The 17,175-nt window shown below is 36.3% G+C and overlaps 1 protein-coding gene across 3 annotated transcripts in view; it reads right to left on the bottom strand.

The window, feature by feature from the left end:
- Positions 1 to 802: 802 nt before the first annotated feature.
- Tmc1 (transmembrane channel like 1) overlaps positions 803 to 17,175 on the bottom strand; it is a 455,769-nt gene continuing 439,396 nt past the window's right edge. For all 3 annotated transcript variants that reach the window (XM_087184103.1, XM_087184105.1, XM_087184104.1), the window contains 5 exons: positions 13,048 to 13,287; positions 9,564 to 9,689; positions 5,902 to 5,980; positions 5,765 to 5,816; positions 803 to 2,542 (listed from right to left, as the gene is read on the bottom strand). In XM_087184103.1, the coding sequence (XP_087040229.1) occupies positions 2,523 to 2,542; positions 5,765 to 5,816; positions 5,902 to 5,980; positions 9,564 to 9,689; positions 13,048 to 13,287 (517 nt within the window). In that variant the 3' untranslated portion in view covers positions 803 to 2,522. The remainder of the gene's footprint in view (positions 2,543 to 5,764; positions 5,817 to 5,901; positions 5,981 to 9,563; positions 9,690 to 13,047; positions 13,288 to 17,175) is intronic.

Raw genomic sequence — 17,175 nt, 5'->3', positions numbered from 1 at the left:
GGCTTAAACTACGTGTTCTTCTCAGCAGCCAAAGGAAATAGTTCAAAGAATATATTTAAGTGCAGTTTTTAAAAAATCTTCCAAGTAAATGGTAAAGATTGTTTGAATATACTTGTCAGAGCTTTTTTATTCCTCTCAAAAATAATAAAAGGTGCAATCTAGATTTTTGTTTGCCTTCTGAATTTTCTGTATGGTTTTAATTATTAGATATGTAAAGAACAACATAGAAACAAGCCTTGGGAATCTGATTACCCCCATGTAAGACTCTTTGGTTGTAGCAGTCACTATCTTAGATCTTGTCAATGTAATAAGGTAGAAATATTTTTAAAGCCCTCTGGAGACTGAAAAGATTAAATATTTTACAAATGTTTAATGTGAATCATGAGGATAATTAGGTGCTATAAAAATCCAAATTATTTTTCAATTTACAGACAAATCAAAATTTTATCTATCGTGTCTGAATATTTATAACATTCATTCTAAATGTACATGTCTTTGGGAGATGAATGCCTTTAGTATATGTGCTGCCAAGGTGAGCACTTTTTTTGGGGGGGGGTACCGGGGATCGAACTCGGGACCTTGCACTTGCGAGGCAGGCTGCAGCACCACTGAGCTAAATCCCTGGCCCTTTAGAGACAGTTTGTCATCTCTCATTACCCATATGAAGTAGATCAAGAGCAAGAGATGTCATCCACACTGTAAATTTGGCAAAACAATAAATTAATCCCCTAATCTTATTACCACACAGTACAAAAATGATCCAAGTTGATAGAAATAAGTATTAACTTTATTTAATCTTCTGCATTACAACCTAATGAGATAATAAAGAGCATATCCACAGATAACCCATTTCTTACATCATGGTGACATTTTTTTCATTCAGTAACAGAAGTTTTTGCTTCATACTGCAACTGCTGTAACTTAAATTGATTCAATTTAATTAACAAGCATTTATTCATTGCCTACCTGTGCACGGCACTATACTAGGCACATAAAAGAATTAGGAGATATGATTACTGCTCATAGGGAGCTCACAATCTGAATAGGAAAGAAGATCCATGCATATAAGAAACAATAAAGAAGTTTTACAAACTACATTTAAATCAATAAAAATAATACATTCTAAATTAAAGACATAAAAATACAGGGAAGCAAATGATGAGATTAGGAAGAGACATTAATTTGGACAAGGTAACCAGAAAAAGTAAGTCTAGAATTGGCAGGGGAACAGTTTGGTCATTCTACGGCCAGTAAGAGTGAAAAGGAGAAATTAAAGATAAAAATCAGGTCAGTTCTGGGAATGGCAGGCAAATCGGCCTTGCTCTGGAAAGGGCCACTGTGAGTTATGAAATGCAAGTGAAGTCACACCGAAAGATGAGGGGGCACTGGGTGCTACTAGTCAAAGTCAATTCAAATTTTAACAATCCTTAAACACATCTATGAACTAAGGATGCCAATAAAAGAATATCTTTCTATTCTTTACCAAAAAAAATGCAAAGATAAATTAGACTACTAAAATCTAAACTCAGGAAATATAATCATTGGAGGCCAAAAGGATAGTCTGTGACGCGACAGCAGTCACAGCGTCTTTTTCTTTCTTTCTTTTTTTCTCTTTCATTTTTAAACTCACAGAGAATCCACCAGGAGTCTAAGACCCACATACTCCCTCAAAAACCTTTAAGCCAGCATTTAGCATGCCCCAACTCTCATAAGATTTTTCGTTTTAAAAGTCTATTCTTTTTCATATTGAATACAGTGTCAAATAAAAATATCTTGGATATATATTTGGGGGGCCATGAGTAGGGACACAGATAGAAAAAAAAGTGAGTTAATGAATGATTATGAGTATTTCATGTAAATATTTCTGAACTTAGAGGAAAGGGTAATATATTCCTACTCCCAATTCAAGAAAAATAAACTAAAACAAACATATGCAATGAAAGTCCATGTAAGTGAATTTTTAAAAAATTAACTCACTAGCCGGGGATTTAGCTCAGTGGTTGCAGCGCCTGCCTCGAAAGCACAAGGACCCGAGTTCAATCCCCGGTACCAAAAAAAAAAAAAATTAACTCACCAATTATGTCCAGTCACTATCTTAGGTCCTTGTCAATGTAATAAGGCGGAAATATTTTTAAAGCCCTCTGGAAACAGAAAAGATTAAAGATTTTACAAATGTTTAATTTAAATTATGAGGGTAATTAGGTGCTATAAAAATCCAAATTATATCACTGGATCACAACCACTTTTAAACTCAACTTGTTAGGAAAAATGTCAGTGAAATAGGACAGAAGAGAAAATGGGAGTGCAAGAAGAAATCTTTAATTTGGAGGAAGATGGAGATCTTTCTTGCCCAGGGAGGACTAACAGTGCCTTAATTGATAAGTACCACCCTGATAATCCATCCGGAGTAGTACAGGAGAACAGCCCTTCCCCAATGCTTGTTCTCTGAGACTTCACACGGGGTATTACTTTAAACCAGGGAGGGAAGGGGTACTTCAGGGCCTCCAGGACATCTGTGAAAGTTACTGTCCACCAGCTGCAGCTGTTTTCAAAAGAAGAGAGAGAGAGGCAAAGAAAAATGAAGAAGAGTCAAACAACAATTTGGTTTTCAAGGTGCTTAGCGGTAAGTAACACAGTATAGCATTATACTCATCATTTTTTTTCATTAAGTTTATTGGTACATTTTAGGCATACAATACAGTTACATTCATCATTGGGATCTTGTACCTTTACGTGATTTATCTTGGTTCTTATTTTTTCCCCATTCCCCTGCCCTCCCTTCACCCCCTCCACACTTCCCTATTTACACTTGGTTTCCATTTTTTTCCTTTTCTCGTATTTTTCTTTTCCTTTCTTTTCTATACTATACTATGATTTAAAACCATAAAAGTAACAATAAACCTTAACTAGAATTCAGATCTTAGAAGGCAGAATTTTCAACTCATCATTTTCAGCACTAATTTGATAACAAATTGGTTCCAGAGAATTCTATGCAACTAAAAACCATAAATTTCCAAAAACAAAAAGGCCTACTGATGAACACATAGGCAATAAAAAGTAAATCCACAGAAAATAAAACATCATGAAATTCAGAACACTAGAGATAAAAAGTAGATCCTACGACTTTCTACATAGATAGAACAGACTATCAAAACTACAAACCACTCAAGACTGAGAATCAAAATAGCTTCAGACTTCCTGACAGCAATTCTGAAATCTAGAATGCAATGGGAAATGTCTGAAGCAATTTATTCTGAAAGAATATTATTTTTATTAGTTGGGCATTTTCTAGTTCTGCTCTTTCTTGTCATAAACATGTGAACAAACCAAGAAAGAAGGTGGAGAAAATGGAAGCTAAGATATTAAGGACAGAATAGAGGGATAGAGATCCTGCTGAACAGCAATAAAGGAAATCAGGAATCACAGCTGTACCAAAGGTAAAAGGGGAGCCAGTTGAGACTGGAAAAGTTCAGAAGAGTCTGGGAAGCATTTCTCCAATGAAAGGAAATGGATGAGATAACCAATATGTATGAACATATTAAAAGTGTAAGTCAATACACACAGAGACTTAGAGATTGAATTGTTGATAAATAGAAAAATAATAAAAATTTTAAATAGACAATTATGATTCTTAAAAATATAATAAGTATGTGAAATTCAAAATGTACTACCTACTTCAACCATGAAAATGTCGATAATAAAACATATTGTCCTGGGCTGGGGATTTAGCTCAGTGGTTCTGCCGCCTGCCTTGCAAGCAGGAAGTCCCGAGTTTGATCTCCGGTACCAAAAAATATATATATATATTGTCCTAACAAAAATAATGATATAATTGTATGGCACAATGTACAGAGAGATTGGGTATGAAAAAGAGCCAAATTATTATCTCTATTGTAGTTAATAATTAATTGATAATAAAAGTTAGAAATTGCAACAAAAATGCAATTTAGAGATAAATACTTAAGCAGTCTACCAAGAGAGTTAAAAGAGTTTGTCTTTGGGTCGTTGAGTATGAGTAGGCAGGAAGAGAGAAAAAAGACGCTATTTTTCCATAATAAACTTCATAGAATTATATAATGCTAAACTGTGTACACATGTAGAATTGACAAAAAATAAAATGATTTTTTGAAAAGAGTATTCTGATAACTGTAAATCACTGTAATCACCCAATTCAGCACCTAGCAATTAACTTTACACTTCTGCATTCTGGGTAGGAAAATATATTTTAAAGGCTAAGCATACAGAAGGCAACAAAACAAGGTCTTGAACATATATTGTTTAGGGTCACCTAGCACCCTTTTCTCTTTTCATAAGCAGATGTACCCTCCCCAGTGCATTCCATGAACTTCAGAGAATCTGACATAGCCCTGTTCCAAGCCCGTCCTGACTGTCTTCCACAACCTACCATGCTCTCTCCCAGAACAGTGCGTGGTTGAGACATGGCTACATGACCCATATGGGGTTGATCCAAGGAGAAGACACTGGGGAATTTCCAGAAAAGTTCTCTTACTTTTCCCAGGGGCTACTTAAAATCACATTCAGATTTCCTTTGGGAATTATGATCTAAGGTCATGGCCTTGGAAGTGGCTGCATCCATTCCTGCTGCCAATACAGGCCCACAGATTAGTCTTGGGAGACTCACAAAGAAATGGACTCAGCTACAAGCACATTCTAAACTTAGGGATAATAGTGACCTGAAGCCATACAGACCACTACCCTGTTCATTTGTGTACAGCAATACCTTTCTCTATTTTAAATTAAACCAGTTTTAGTTGAATTTTTTAAAATTATTTACATAGAAGGAAAAAATCTGCTAATACAAAGATGGTTAAAGTTAGGAATGATGGAAAAGTTAGAAAAGACTTTCACTAAAGATTTTAGGTATCACTTTTCCATGGGGGACCCAAGGCACATCATTAATTTAGCAAGTAGGAATCTGCTTAATTCAAATAGAGTCACCTCTCAGTATCTGTAAGGGATTGGTTCCTGGCTCTCCTCACCTTCTCATGGTTACACAAGTCTGAGAATGCTGTAATCTCTTATGCAAAATGATGTAGTATCTGCATATAACCAACATACTTCCTCCCATGCGCGTTAAGTCATCAGTGGATTACTCACAATATCTAATGTAGAACCTATGTGAATAGTTCTACTACTGTATTGCTTAGGGAATAATGACAGGAAAAATGAGTCTGAATGTGTTTAATGGAATCACACTGGTTTTTTACAAATGTTTTTAGTACAGAGTTGGTTGGTTGAATCTGTAGTGAGGAATCCTCTGCAAGTAAAGGGCTAACTGCATTTTTAAAATTAAGAAGATTTTAGAAAGTAAGGATAATGGATTCCAAATGGCACCGGGCAAGGAATGGTGGTGAGGTCAAAGGAGCATCCTTTTGGGATCTCTACATTTGCTTCCACGCATAAAAGAAGTCAAAATGAGACCTGGTTGTACTCATTACTTGTATATAACTAGAGGGTTGTTTTCATCATTTTCTGTCGATCTGTCAATTTTCAAAGTCACTTTTTAAAACTCATTACTGCTAAGTTCACATTCCTGAATTTTTCCTTCTTTTTCTTCTTCCACTAGAAAACAAACAACCCCCCTGGGGGATGCGTGAGAAGAATCAAAGAGATGGACGGTGAGGGCTGTGGTGTGACTTGCAATCATCACACTTGCCATCAGATGCCCCATTTGGAGAAAAAAAAAACAAAAAGGAAAACCACACTGTGAGTAGGAAAATAAAAACTGAAACAGAGCTCTAACCTGCTCGTGCAGCTGTCATCTTCTTGTTTCGCATTTTGTTCTCCAAAGCTTGCTGTACAATACAAAAGAAAAAAGAAAATTAGATTTCCTGGGATGTTGATCAAGACAATGTTTCCTTGAAGTAAACTGCATCCTACCATTTTCATCTTCTTTTTTAGATCCAGATTTGCTGCCTTCTGGCCCTTGGCAGTAGCATTAAGATAATAGATGGTCAATCTAAACATAAAAAAAAATAATAAAATTCATGGCAATTTTAGTTCCTCAGGATTCTTCTTATACTTACAGTAACTAAATCATGAATGTTAACATGAGAGTGGACATTAAGACATTTTCCTACTCAAAACTTCTTAGCCAAAAGCTGAAGCTAAGAAAGGTAAAGAGGTCCACTCAGGATTACATGGAAACAGGACAAAGCCGGAAAGCTGGGCCAGAGGCTCCTTATCCACAGCATGGAGCTCTAGTTACTGTCCCACGCTGCCTCAATTAGCTTTTTCCTGGATATGTATTAAATTCAATTTAAATTATAATTAAAAGCAATATTTTAAATTAATGGCAATGACACCCAAGAAAATGGAAAATCTACTAAAGTATGGGAAATATGAAGAACAAAAAGAAAAAATTACTTTTTGCCTCCTTCAGCCTTTACAGCTAAGAATGCAATCTTCAAAGGCCTGGTTAACTAACATGGAGATTTGTTTTTCTTTTTCTAAAATCTGTTTTTTGCATTTCCTCCTCCTTCCAGGAGAAAATGTTTTATAAAGGTATAATTTGGGATTTTAAGTGGCATTTATGTTTATAGGAAGAACAAAATCCAAACCAACAATTCTACAAAAATAAACATGTTCATCTTCTGTTAAGGCAAAATGAACAAAATAAAAAATTGAGCAAAAAAAAGTAAGTGACTGATATTGTTCTTTGTTCCAAATAACCTAATAGTGAACACATTTCTTCTGCTCACCAACATGCCAGATAATATCCCCTATGAGCCATCTGGTGCTAGCAGAACAATTATTGATATGGTGTAGCTGGGTCTGTTTATCTCTTCTATGATTAATCAGAGTTTGACTGAAATTACACACGTGAGACTGTTGGGGATAATGTTTGGCATGAAATAGGCATTCAATAAATGTGTATGTGTGTGTACAGGTGTGTATGTGTATTGTAAGAATTTTCTTGGAAAAGTTCCTGGTTTGAGAGAGGTGAATTCAAAGATCTCAGAGTAATTTGCACTTCTGGGATTCTGTTTATCCATCACTTTCTTCACATGTTGGAAGGCACCTTCAGTGAGTCTTCCTTACCAATCACATCCTGGTCTCCAACGGAACAACCCTGCCTACAGGGAACTAACCTGAATTCTGCTCAGTTACCCTAAAACCACTCACACAGATTTAATGTGATCCGTTGGGGAAATTCAAATGCATGTAACATTCTCCAATTAAAGATAATAAAAAGCCAAGCTGAGTGTATGGGCTTCATAAAGTGGAAGATGAGACCTCAGGATTTGAAAAAATTCAAATCAGTAATAAACTGAAATTTGAATTTTATATCAAAACCTCAGAGCTAAAATCAATCTTTCTGGATATCTGTTCGGCCCTTACATGCTGCCAGCTTTCTTCTGAGCTGTCCATATCAAATGTTATCAAACCATGGCCTCCAGGCTAAATTCAGTTCCCAGACTATTTTGTGTAGCTAATGAACTCAGAATAGTTTTTTACAGTTTCAAATGTTTATATAAGCATTTATGTGAAATCCTAAATTTTGTCTCTTGGCCTATATCTGGGCTTTTAAGAAAAACATGCCTTGGGTTTAGGGCATCCTTCACAAATGGTCCCAGCCCTTCCGACATTCCCACAGATCCCAAACTCTGTTTAATGGTACAAATAAATGGAAGAAGTAGGAAGCAGGGGTAGGAAGACATCCGTTTTCATTTCACTTATCAGCCACCTGATTTGGGGCAGATTTTCCATATGCTGTTGATAATATGATTAACCAAACCTACTTCTTGAGAATATTGTGCAAATAAATGAGTCCATGTGTGATCAGTGTCTAGAACAATGGCACAATTCATTCCTTCCCCACATTCTAGAGATTGTGTATTACATCTTCAGGGAGTGGTATCCAAATGATCTTACTCCTTTTTTAAAAACCAAATCTGTATCTCAATAGATTAAGGATATTGTATTAAAATCAGACCTTTAAATTGCGTGCTTGTGTGTGTGTGTGTGTGTGTGTGTATGTGTGTATGTGCTTTAAACATGATCTCATTTATGCAAGTGAAGGGCCTTGACTATCTAAACCCACATGATAGTTATTAACATGCTTTCTGAAGCCACTGTATCAGGAAAAATGCAGAGAAAGAAAATCTCTTCAAGGGCCATCTGGTGAAACAAGCTGTCTCCAGCAGGTTATTTTCTAATACATCTGTGCCAAAGAGTTACTATCAGTTTCTCAATACCACCCCATGATCAAGGTTCAGTAACACATAATAGTAATCTGTTTCAGTGTGTAATCATCCCTGTGGTTATTAGCTCTACCTCACAGAAGGAATCATGTTGTAAAGCAGTGAGCATTGGATTTTCTGGAAAGAGGTTTGCTTTAAGTCCTGCTATCACCCAGTTAAAACCTTTGTCTCTTAGGGAAGATTATAACTCTAAATTGTTTCTTCATTTATGAAAATGAAGAATATGACCCTGCCCTCACCATCTTGTGTAGCTTTGGACCATCCCAGGGCCCATGCCAATATGGACAATATCTAGTTCAGAATCCCAGCTTGTTTACTTCATACGAGTGGGCATTTCCTTCCTCAGATTTCCTCATTTTACCTTTATGGAACAAATCCAACCCTTTACATCATGTTCATAACTGGCCCCTGGAGGTGGCTTATTACCTTCCCCTCATGGCTGACAGACTTCCTATTTGCTGGGGCTGAGAGGTTGAGAGGAAGACCACTTGTCGAGGCTGTTTCATAGCAAGCATGTATTTTTACTTAGATTGTGAGTTTACCTGTTGTGGCCGAGAATCAGAAGTCAATGGAAGTCATATGAGAACAAAAGAATCCATCAAGTTCTTTTTTGGAAATCCCTTCTGATTTCAAGGGCATGGACTAAGGTACCTTTCCAAGCCCCTCCAGAGCTCTGATTCTCTTAGAATGAACAATAGTTATTGGCAGCTTTCTAAAAACAGACAGGGCAATTCTTAAGACCCCTTGCAGGTGTGTCCAACTTACGAAGCTTTGTTACTAACATACATTAATTACAGCTATGAATTTTATATTAGGGCTAAGATAATTCCTTTTCATTCAATACAGCCCAAGAAGAGCCAGACCTGTCAAACCCACAGGCCACAAAGTGGACATGCCTACAAGCATTTAGTCTTAAAATATAATCAACAAGGCCCCCAAGGGACTATTACCTTAGAGAACCATCATTTCTCTATATTCACAACCATCTGCTTTATGGAACAAGAGGTGGGGGATGTGTTGTGGAGGGAATCTCAGTGTGCTGATTAGATTTGGCATTTATGTTTCTCTTGCTTTAGCTGTTTACTGATAATTATTTTGGTTACTTGGGAACAAATCTTATAATCCTGGGGAGGCAAGACAGATGCAGATGGCTGTGAATTACATCCAATAGGATCAAAATATGGCTCATAAATTTTAGCTCCCACCACCATGTAATCAGAGCTGAATTTGGTTCGGTTAGAGCACAACCATGGGAGAGGGAGAGAGCTGAAAGGCAGAAACTAAGGAGCCAGGAAGCAAATTATAAAGGCTCCTTCTAAGAGAAGGAGAAACACATACGCCATCACCAAAACGACAGCAATGACCAGCCCAGGGTTAGAGAGCTGTCTTAAAATCTTTGCCATCCAGCTTGGGAAATCATGTTCCAAAGTCTCACCGATTACTTCAAACATTCTGTTTTTGCCACTGGGAGGAAAAAAAGAGAGAAAAATATATTTAAAACAAATGGAAATTCTGCTTACTGCAGGAAAACTAGAACTAGTTCTCATATACAGTACTATCTAGGTATCCTTGCAGGTTAGGAATCTGATAGTTAGCTATGTCTTCTGATACTTTGCTCTATGTTGTCAACATGTGAATACAATATTATATGAGAAAAGTTATCCTAGCATACACACACATACACGTGCACGCACACACACACACAAACACACACAGGGTCAGTGAAGTTAGGAAATTAACCATAGCATTTGGAGTTTTTTAACACTGTATTTCTAAGAATTTGATTCAAATGTAGTTTTAAGTAGCTCATAAGTTTGGCCCTAAACCAGCTGTTCTCTTTCGGAAATGCGCTCTTTGGGCTGAGTACACAGTACATTCGACTTTTAATTGACTTAGGAAATGAGCTCAAGAAATACCCTAGTGGAATGAAATTCACAAATAATCCAATATCTCTTTCCACACTGCAGCTTTCATCTCCTTTTCCACCAGGCCTCCTTCATCAGAGAACCACACTGAGTGATGAGCCCTTTCCCTGCAGTCATTCCTCTGCTGAAGAGCCCTAAAGAACAGCCACTACGAGCCATCCAGTTTATAGGAGAATCAACTCTAATGAACTAGAAAAATGAGAGCAGGATGTTTTAACTTGGCAAAGAATATCTAGAAGTGTAATGAAATATTCCTGTGCCAAGTTTTCTTTTTCTGTATATAAATTCTTATTCTACAAGGAGTTCTGTTTCAACAAATTGTATGTATCTTCAGATTAAAAGTTGTAATAAACAATAATATTTAGTCTTGCTTTTATCTGTTAATCTGCAAATATTTTCAACCACTGAATGAACCTCTCAATCTCAGGTCAGATTTTTTTTCTTTCAGTTCTAATACTCTCTTTCAACAAAAAGTGACCCCAAATATAAACCCATACCTAGTTCATGGTCTTACTTATTTAAAAATCTACTTAAAGAAAAATACAAAGACATAATGCCAAAAGGTTGAGAATCATTATATCTTGTCTCTGAGATGATGGGCAGTCTTTGCTTTAATGTTAAAATGTTTCAAAAATTTCCAGATTATCTAAGATAATTACATACCATTATGAAATGAAATACATTAAATGAAAACACATTAAAAATAAAATTGCCATAATGTAATCAAGGGGCTTCTGAGAACCACAATCTGTACAGAATTATTGGCACACATGGTGGGGGTCATCAAGTTTTGGGAAATATGATGAACAATTAGAATAATTGTCTGGAACATCAAGTTTCAGGAAATATGATAGAACTGTTAAAAGAATTGTCTTTATCTGGACATCAAGAAAAACTGCTTTTAAACTGTCCTATGATTTTAAAATAAGTCCATTTAGTAGCTATTGGGAGAATTTTCTTGAAAATTCATCCTCACTAGCTAGGTCTTATAAAACCAGAAAATACTAGAACATCTCATCAAATGCCCTTTCTGAATGGGTAAATGGACAGTATCACTTTACTTGAAAACACACCTGTACCTGAGAATACCTGGTCACTACTGCAATGTCTCCATTAACCTACTTCAAATTCAAGTTTGCTGCCTACACTAGAGCCAGAATGGTCAGGCAACTTTCACTAGGCAGGCAAAGTAAACATCTCAAACTCAGAATCCCTGAGGATGGCAAAGAAGCTGTCCTGAGTAGTCCAGTTACAGTCGTTTCCCAGTACTCCTCGGAAAATATTTAAATTTCTTTGATCGAAGTAGTGATATTTATGTAGTAATTTTTCCCAAGTTTTCCAATTAGGAAACTCTTGGTCAAGCTCTGATAGATAATATGCCTTAGTTACAAACTACCATTTTTTTCAGTACAAATCAGAATAACCCAGTGTATGACATAGTGAAAGCAGAGGAGAGAGAGCTCAAACAGGCCAAATTGTGCAATCCTTGTACATGTCTAACTCAGTGGTACTTTCAATATGAATGCACCTGTGTAACCATGCGGGTCCATGTTTACATCGTGTGATTTCTCTTTCAGACTGATAAGGTCCTTTTTATCTTTTCCTGAGATAAATCAACTTCCAATAGAAACACTAAAAATACCCTTAAAATTTATCCTGGATATTAAGCTGTGCAGGTAATTTGCAGTTAACCAAGACTGAATGGCATACATCTTGCAATCTGTGGTCTGAGATTAGGGATTTATTAAGTGAATGTCTCCTTCAAGACTGTAATTTCATATTTAGTCTCCAGATGTCACTGTCTGCATTATTTATTTCAGCCTACTTGGAAATGCGTGCGTGCATGTGCGCACACATAGGAAGAGGGCTTGTGAATATTAATGTCCTAAGTCTGACAGAACAACAGCCAGTTTGGATCTTCTGGCTCGATATTTTCTTTCTTTTCTAGTAAAACGGTAACTCAGGCTATCGTTAGAATGAAAATAGTTCTTTATACTTAGTCTGTGGGCAACAAACATTTTTAAAACAAATATTCTGACTTCAATTAAACAACATGGATCTGACACCATGAAGGGGAAATTACATGTGGCCATTATAGCATCATGTTTGTCCTTCATGGTGCTTTCATTTCCTTCCCCCTAAATTCCCACTGGCCAGTAAACCAACATCGAGAAATTCTTGTAAGGGTGGGGTGAAAGATTAGTTTCTGAGGGATTTCAAGGAAGGAAATTCCATCTTCCAGCTCCTAGGGACTTTAATTTTGATATGTGTCAAAAAGAGAACTCTGGAACAGAGAACTGTAGAAAAGCACAACTTTAACTCACATCAGAGTCTTCTTGAATTTTGATTGCTGGCCTGAGGGATATTTGGGGTAAATATACAGAAGAAACATACTTGTCTTTTTACCAACATGTAGCATTTCATATAACAAATTGTGTGACCCTCTTCATACTCATTATTTAATACTGATTCCATCCACTTCCTAGGTAATGTGTGAGCAACTTTCCCCTTGCCCCTGAAGGCGGTGGTGCACATGAGAATTAGGAATAGCTCACTATACCTAAATAATGCTGTTTTAGCATTAGGAAAGCTCTCACATCCAGACCGGTGTACTCAAATCTTGCTCTTAGTTATCCCCTAATATGGAGACAGGTCAGTTTCACTGTCTATATTTTACCCTGGCAGAGCCTAGAGCAGTATAAATTAATTTCCTTTTTATGATTACCAAGTGAGAAAATAGATGAAACCTGCCTAAGATTCTCCATGTAGCATAATGATCCAGACTAGCCAAAGGATCTCATTTCTATCCACCAAAAATGTCACTGAAAAAAGTTGAATTATACAATGAGTGGCTATTCCCACCTTTACCCCCAAGTCAAATTTCAAAAACTAGAGACCTGAAGGGACCACAATCAAAAGATGGTGGGAGGGACACGATCATGTACAGAACAGGCATGGTGGACAGGAAGAGGATGAGCAACAGCATGCTCAGGTAGAAATTATTTGATCTGGAAGCTTTGAAGACCCTGGCCTCAGGAACGTTGCAACACATCACGGCCCAGCACTGGAAGTACATGGATGTATGGAGTCGAAGAATATTGATGCCCGGGAGGCTAGGAGCAAAGAAGGAGCCCATCCTGGAAAGAAAACGGAGCTGTGCTCAATTTGGGGTCTTCACTACTTAGGGAAGTCACACAGCATCGTGCTTCTTTCCAAAGGCAGAAAATATATGAAAACATTCAACCACAGAAACTCCTGTTATGATTAAATATGACTAATCTATTTCAATCTTCTACACATTTTACCTTTGCCTCATTATTGTAGGTATTATGCACATAGGTCTTTCAAAGAAAATATACTGTAAATTAACCATACCTGTCATCATTAGTAAATATAAGCTACATGAGTAAATAATATATTAAAATTGTTTTACTTCTTTTTTCTAATTCTAAAACAATTTCCTGTAATACTCATTTCATTAATATATCTAACAATATAAATTTTTTAGAATTGACTCTTAAAACCACTCATTCTATTCAAATAAACAGCACATTTGGATTAACCTTTTGGTCATGAGTAATTCAATTTTGCTTAATGAATGAGGAAAAATTTTAAATGATTTTTCTTTTTCTGATACTAACCATTGTAGTAGCTATTGGAAAGCTGACTGGAAAGACATATTTATGCCTAAGGTTGTGCTATATTTTCTTGATAATTTATAGCTAGCTTTATGTGTTTTTGAGATGAAAATCCCTCACATCCATTTATATTTAGTTTATGTATTTACTGTCTTATTTTAGTTTGTGGTGGAAATCCACTGAATTGTTCATCTGATTTTTGAAAAGTATGTAGCAAATCACTTTTAAACAGAAGCCAGTTAGTTGAAGCTACTTTTAATTGATGACTTTGTCAATTATTTCAACATAGTAAATTTCAGTTTTCTTTTATGACAAAGTTCATTAGCACCATAAAGCAATATGAATAACAATTTATTACTCCAAAACTATAAAAAAGATATATGCATACTCATTTTATAAATATAGATAGATCCTTATCTTTTAAACTGTCTCAACTATAATAAAGCTCTCAGCATTTCTGATTAGATTTAACATTTTCTAGTACATGAATGTGTAGTTGTTTAACCAATTCAATGTAACCTTGATATATTATAGAGGCATTTTTTAACTTAGGTGAATATATTAATTTTCATTATAATTGATATTATGCCAACCTCAAAGTTAACACACTCCTTTGAAAAGGAGATCTGGTCACAATTTGCATTATCATCTTATTATTAATAGGATGCCAGTAAACAGATCTGAATATTTGCCATAATGGATTGAACAAAAACTTTGTAGAAAATTTTTTGCTTTTGTTGTTTTTAGTGGTGGTGGTGTTTTGTTTTGTTTTGTTTTTTGTTTTGTTTTGTTTTGTTTTAGTGCCAGGATATAATGTGAAGCAACACAGTGCTCTACTGTTATAAAACAGTAAGACAAAAGTTGGAAGTTTAAAAATACAAGTTAAAGTACGGACAATCCCAGTTTGTAGGTCAGAATTTCAAAGTCCTAGATTATTTTACCAAATGCCAATATCTCTCGTGTAATACATTTGAAATGATTATGCTCACCTCATTTTAAAAGTCAGCGTTGGGCTTGTAACTTGTTTTGGCCAGTAAATTACTAATAGAAATTACATGTCTCACTGATGGGTGGAAATTTTTAAAACTCATCTGGTTTTCTTCTCTTTGCTCCCTGGTACTATGACCAGTAATGTTTCAGATGGATCTTATTCCATCAGGCTGGGTTTCTAAAGTGAGGGTGAAGCATAAAGTCAGAGCTCTCCTCCAGCCTACACTGGACATGTTCTTTCTGTAAGTTGCTAAGACTTTGGGGTTGTGTTTCATTATTGCAGAACATAATTGAGTCTAAGACCAAATTTTGCATGTAATTCAAAACCTAGACTTACCAAAGTCATGTATCTTTTCACCTATGCATATATATGCATTTTCCTATGTGCATATATATACACACACAATATATGCATGTGCATTTATAGATTAAACACATTTCTACATAAATGTCACTCACTTAGAATTTATGAACAAATGATTCAAGAGCCATAACCTAGAAAAATAGGTCCTGATACAATGATATCTGAATCTGAATGCTCCTCCTATCTCTGTTCCTCACTTACTAATCAGCTCAGCTCACTAAGACCCTTCACCAGACTCGATCCCATCATCTGTCAGTTAAAAACCACTGTAATATTTTAGTCTTGTGAAATGCTTTTCTTCCATGAAGATCAAAGCAAATGAAAGCTTTTATTTGCCTCTCTGTATTACTCTAGAGACAGGTACATGTGAGACAAATTATTCACATCTGACTGACTGAGAAAATGAAGGGGAAAGGTGACAGGGGTGGAGAAGGGTACCCAATGGTACAGTGTTGGAGCAATGTCCAAAATTCATCTCCTCTCTCATGTCACGGTGTGTTCTCTCTCACCTCTCTACATCCTGCTAGGATAAACATATTGTATGATTATTCCAGACATTTAGGATCTCTATTTTTAAAATAAGCATGTAAATGAAGATTGACTAATCATTCAGACAAATCATAACAAAATGGATTTTAAGTCTTGACTTTAATAACATCTTGTAAATAACCTTCACTCTTCAGCAACTCTTAAAGCAGCATTTGAATGTTTACAAATCACACAACAATGGACTTGAATCCTAAATCCCTATAATGTTCTGATTGTTTTTATGGAAAATAGCTAACTTCAGGTGTGGTAGCCTCACGGGTCACGAAACATTGGGATTACTACGAGTGAGGGCCCTTCTGCAGAGTGAGCCTGCTAACCTTACACTGTACCCTCTCACACTTTCCCACCTCACCACACTCCTATTCCTGCAGCAACCTCCTGGGAGTTAAGGAAAGATGGTTTGTGCAAACCATTGACCTGACAGTGAATAGCAATCAGAGTTATTTTGTTTCTTGAACCTTGAGAAGTGTGTAAATATCTTTGTATATTAGCAAAACACAATTGCTTTCTGAAGTCCTTATCAAATTAGCCAGAAGCAAGTTATAGTACAAGGACAATGCAGAGACTTTGATAAATGGCCTGCCCATGAGAAGACTAGAAAAGGATTTTAGATTCTTTAGAGTTTCGGTATGAACAATCATGGACTAAACAGTTGCAAACTTACAAGCAAAACCAATGAGGGCAGCAATTACAACAATTTTTCTGACAATAAAAATGAATTTCTAGACCCATCTATTGTCTTAACTCTGAAAGAACACAGTAGACATGCAACATATGTCTTCTGTCATACACCAAGCCTGAGTGATTCATGAATCCTTGTGTGAAAGTTACTGACAGAAGACAGGTTTCTCATTACCCTGTTAGTAATGTTAGTCATTTTCTGCCTGAACAGCAAATCTCCCTCCAGGAAGTAAAATATCAGAACCCATAGGAGCTGCTCTCTCAGTAGTTTTTTCTCAGACCTCCTTGATTTTCCTTCTCGCTTGGAGAATAAAGGATGCATTCCACTCCTTCACAACTCTCTGGATATATGAGCCATACTTGCAAAGTTTAGAAAGTGATGATACAGGAATACATTGTTAAACATCTGATAACAGAGAAAATAGTCTTTTCATGGCCTTTTCATATTGTTTCACAAAGCAGGATGGTTTTAACCATTGCAAAGAGGTCCAGTCTCTGTCAGCATAGCACACAAGGGAATAATAACTCAGGCCAGCTATGGTTGAAGGATTTGAGTAATACATGAATCTTGTTAAAAACTCGAAGCTATCCTGGCACTTGTGAGTAGGACAGTGGTGTGGTTGGTGGCATAATACTGCTTTAGGCACATGCCCACAGGATAAAGTAGCTCAACTGCAGCTGCCTGGCTGTTGGGGTGTTATTAGTTAACTCTGACAGATTTCCAAGACACATGGTCCCCAGATGAATCCCTCACTGTGATTCAATTTTTAAACTCAAAAACAGTTTCTACTGTATCAACTTAT

This window comes from Heterocephalus glaber, unplaced genomic scaffold (genome assembly GCF_053883595.1).
Source record: "Heterocephalus glaber isolate CG9 unplaced genomic scaffold, H.glaber_assembly_v1.0 deba00001481, whole genome shotgun sequence".
In the NCBI taxonomy this organism is placed as follows: domain Eukaryota; kingdom Metazoa; phylum Chordata; class Mammalia; order Rodentia; family Bathyergidae; genus Heterocephalus; species Heterocephalus glaber.
The sequence above is the reverse complement of the archived record's forward strand: the minus strand, read 5'-3'. Positions and strand labels throughout refer to the sequence as shown.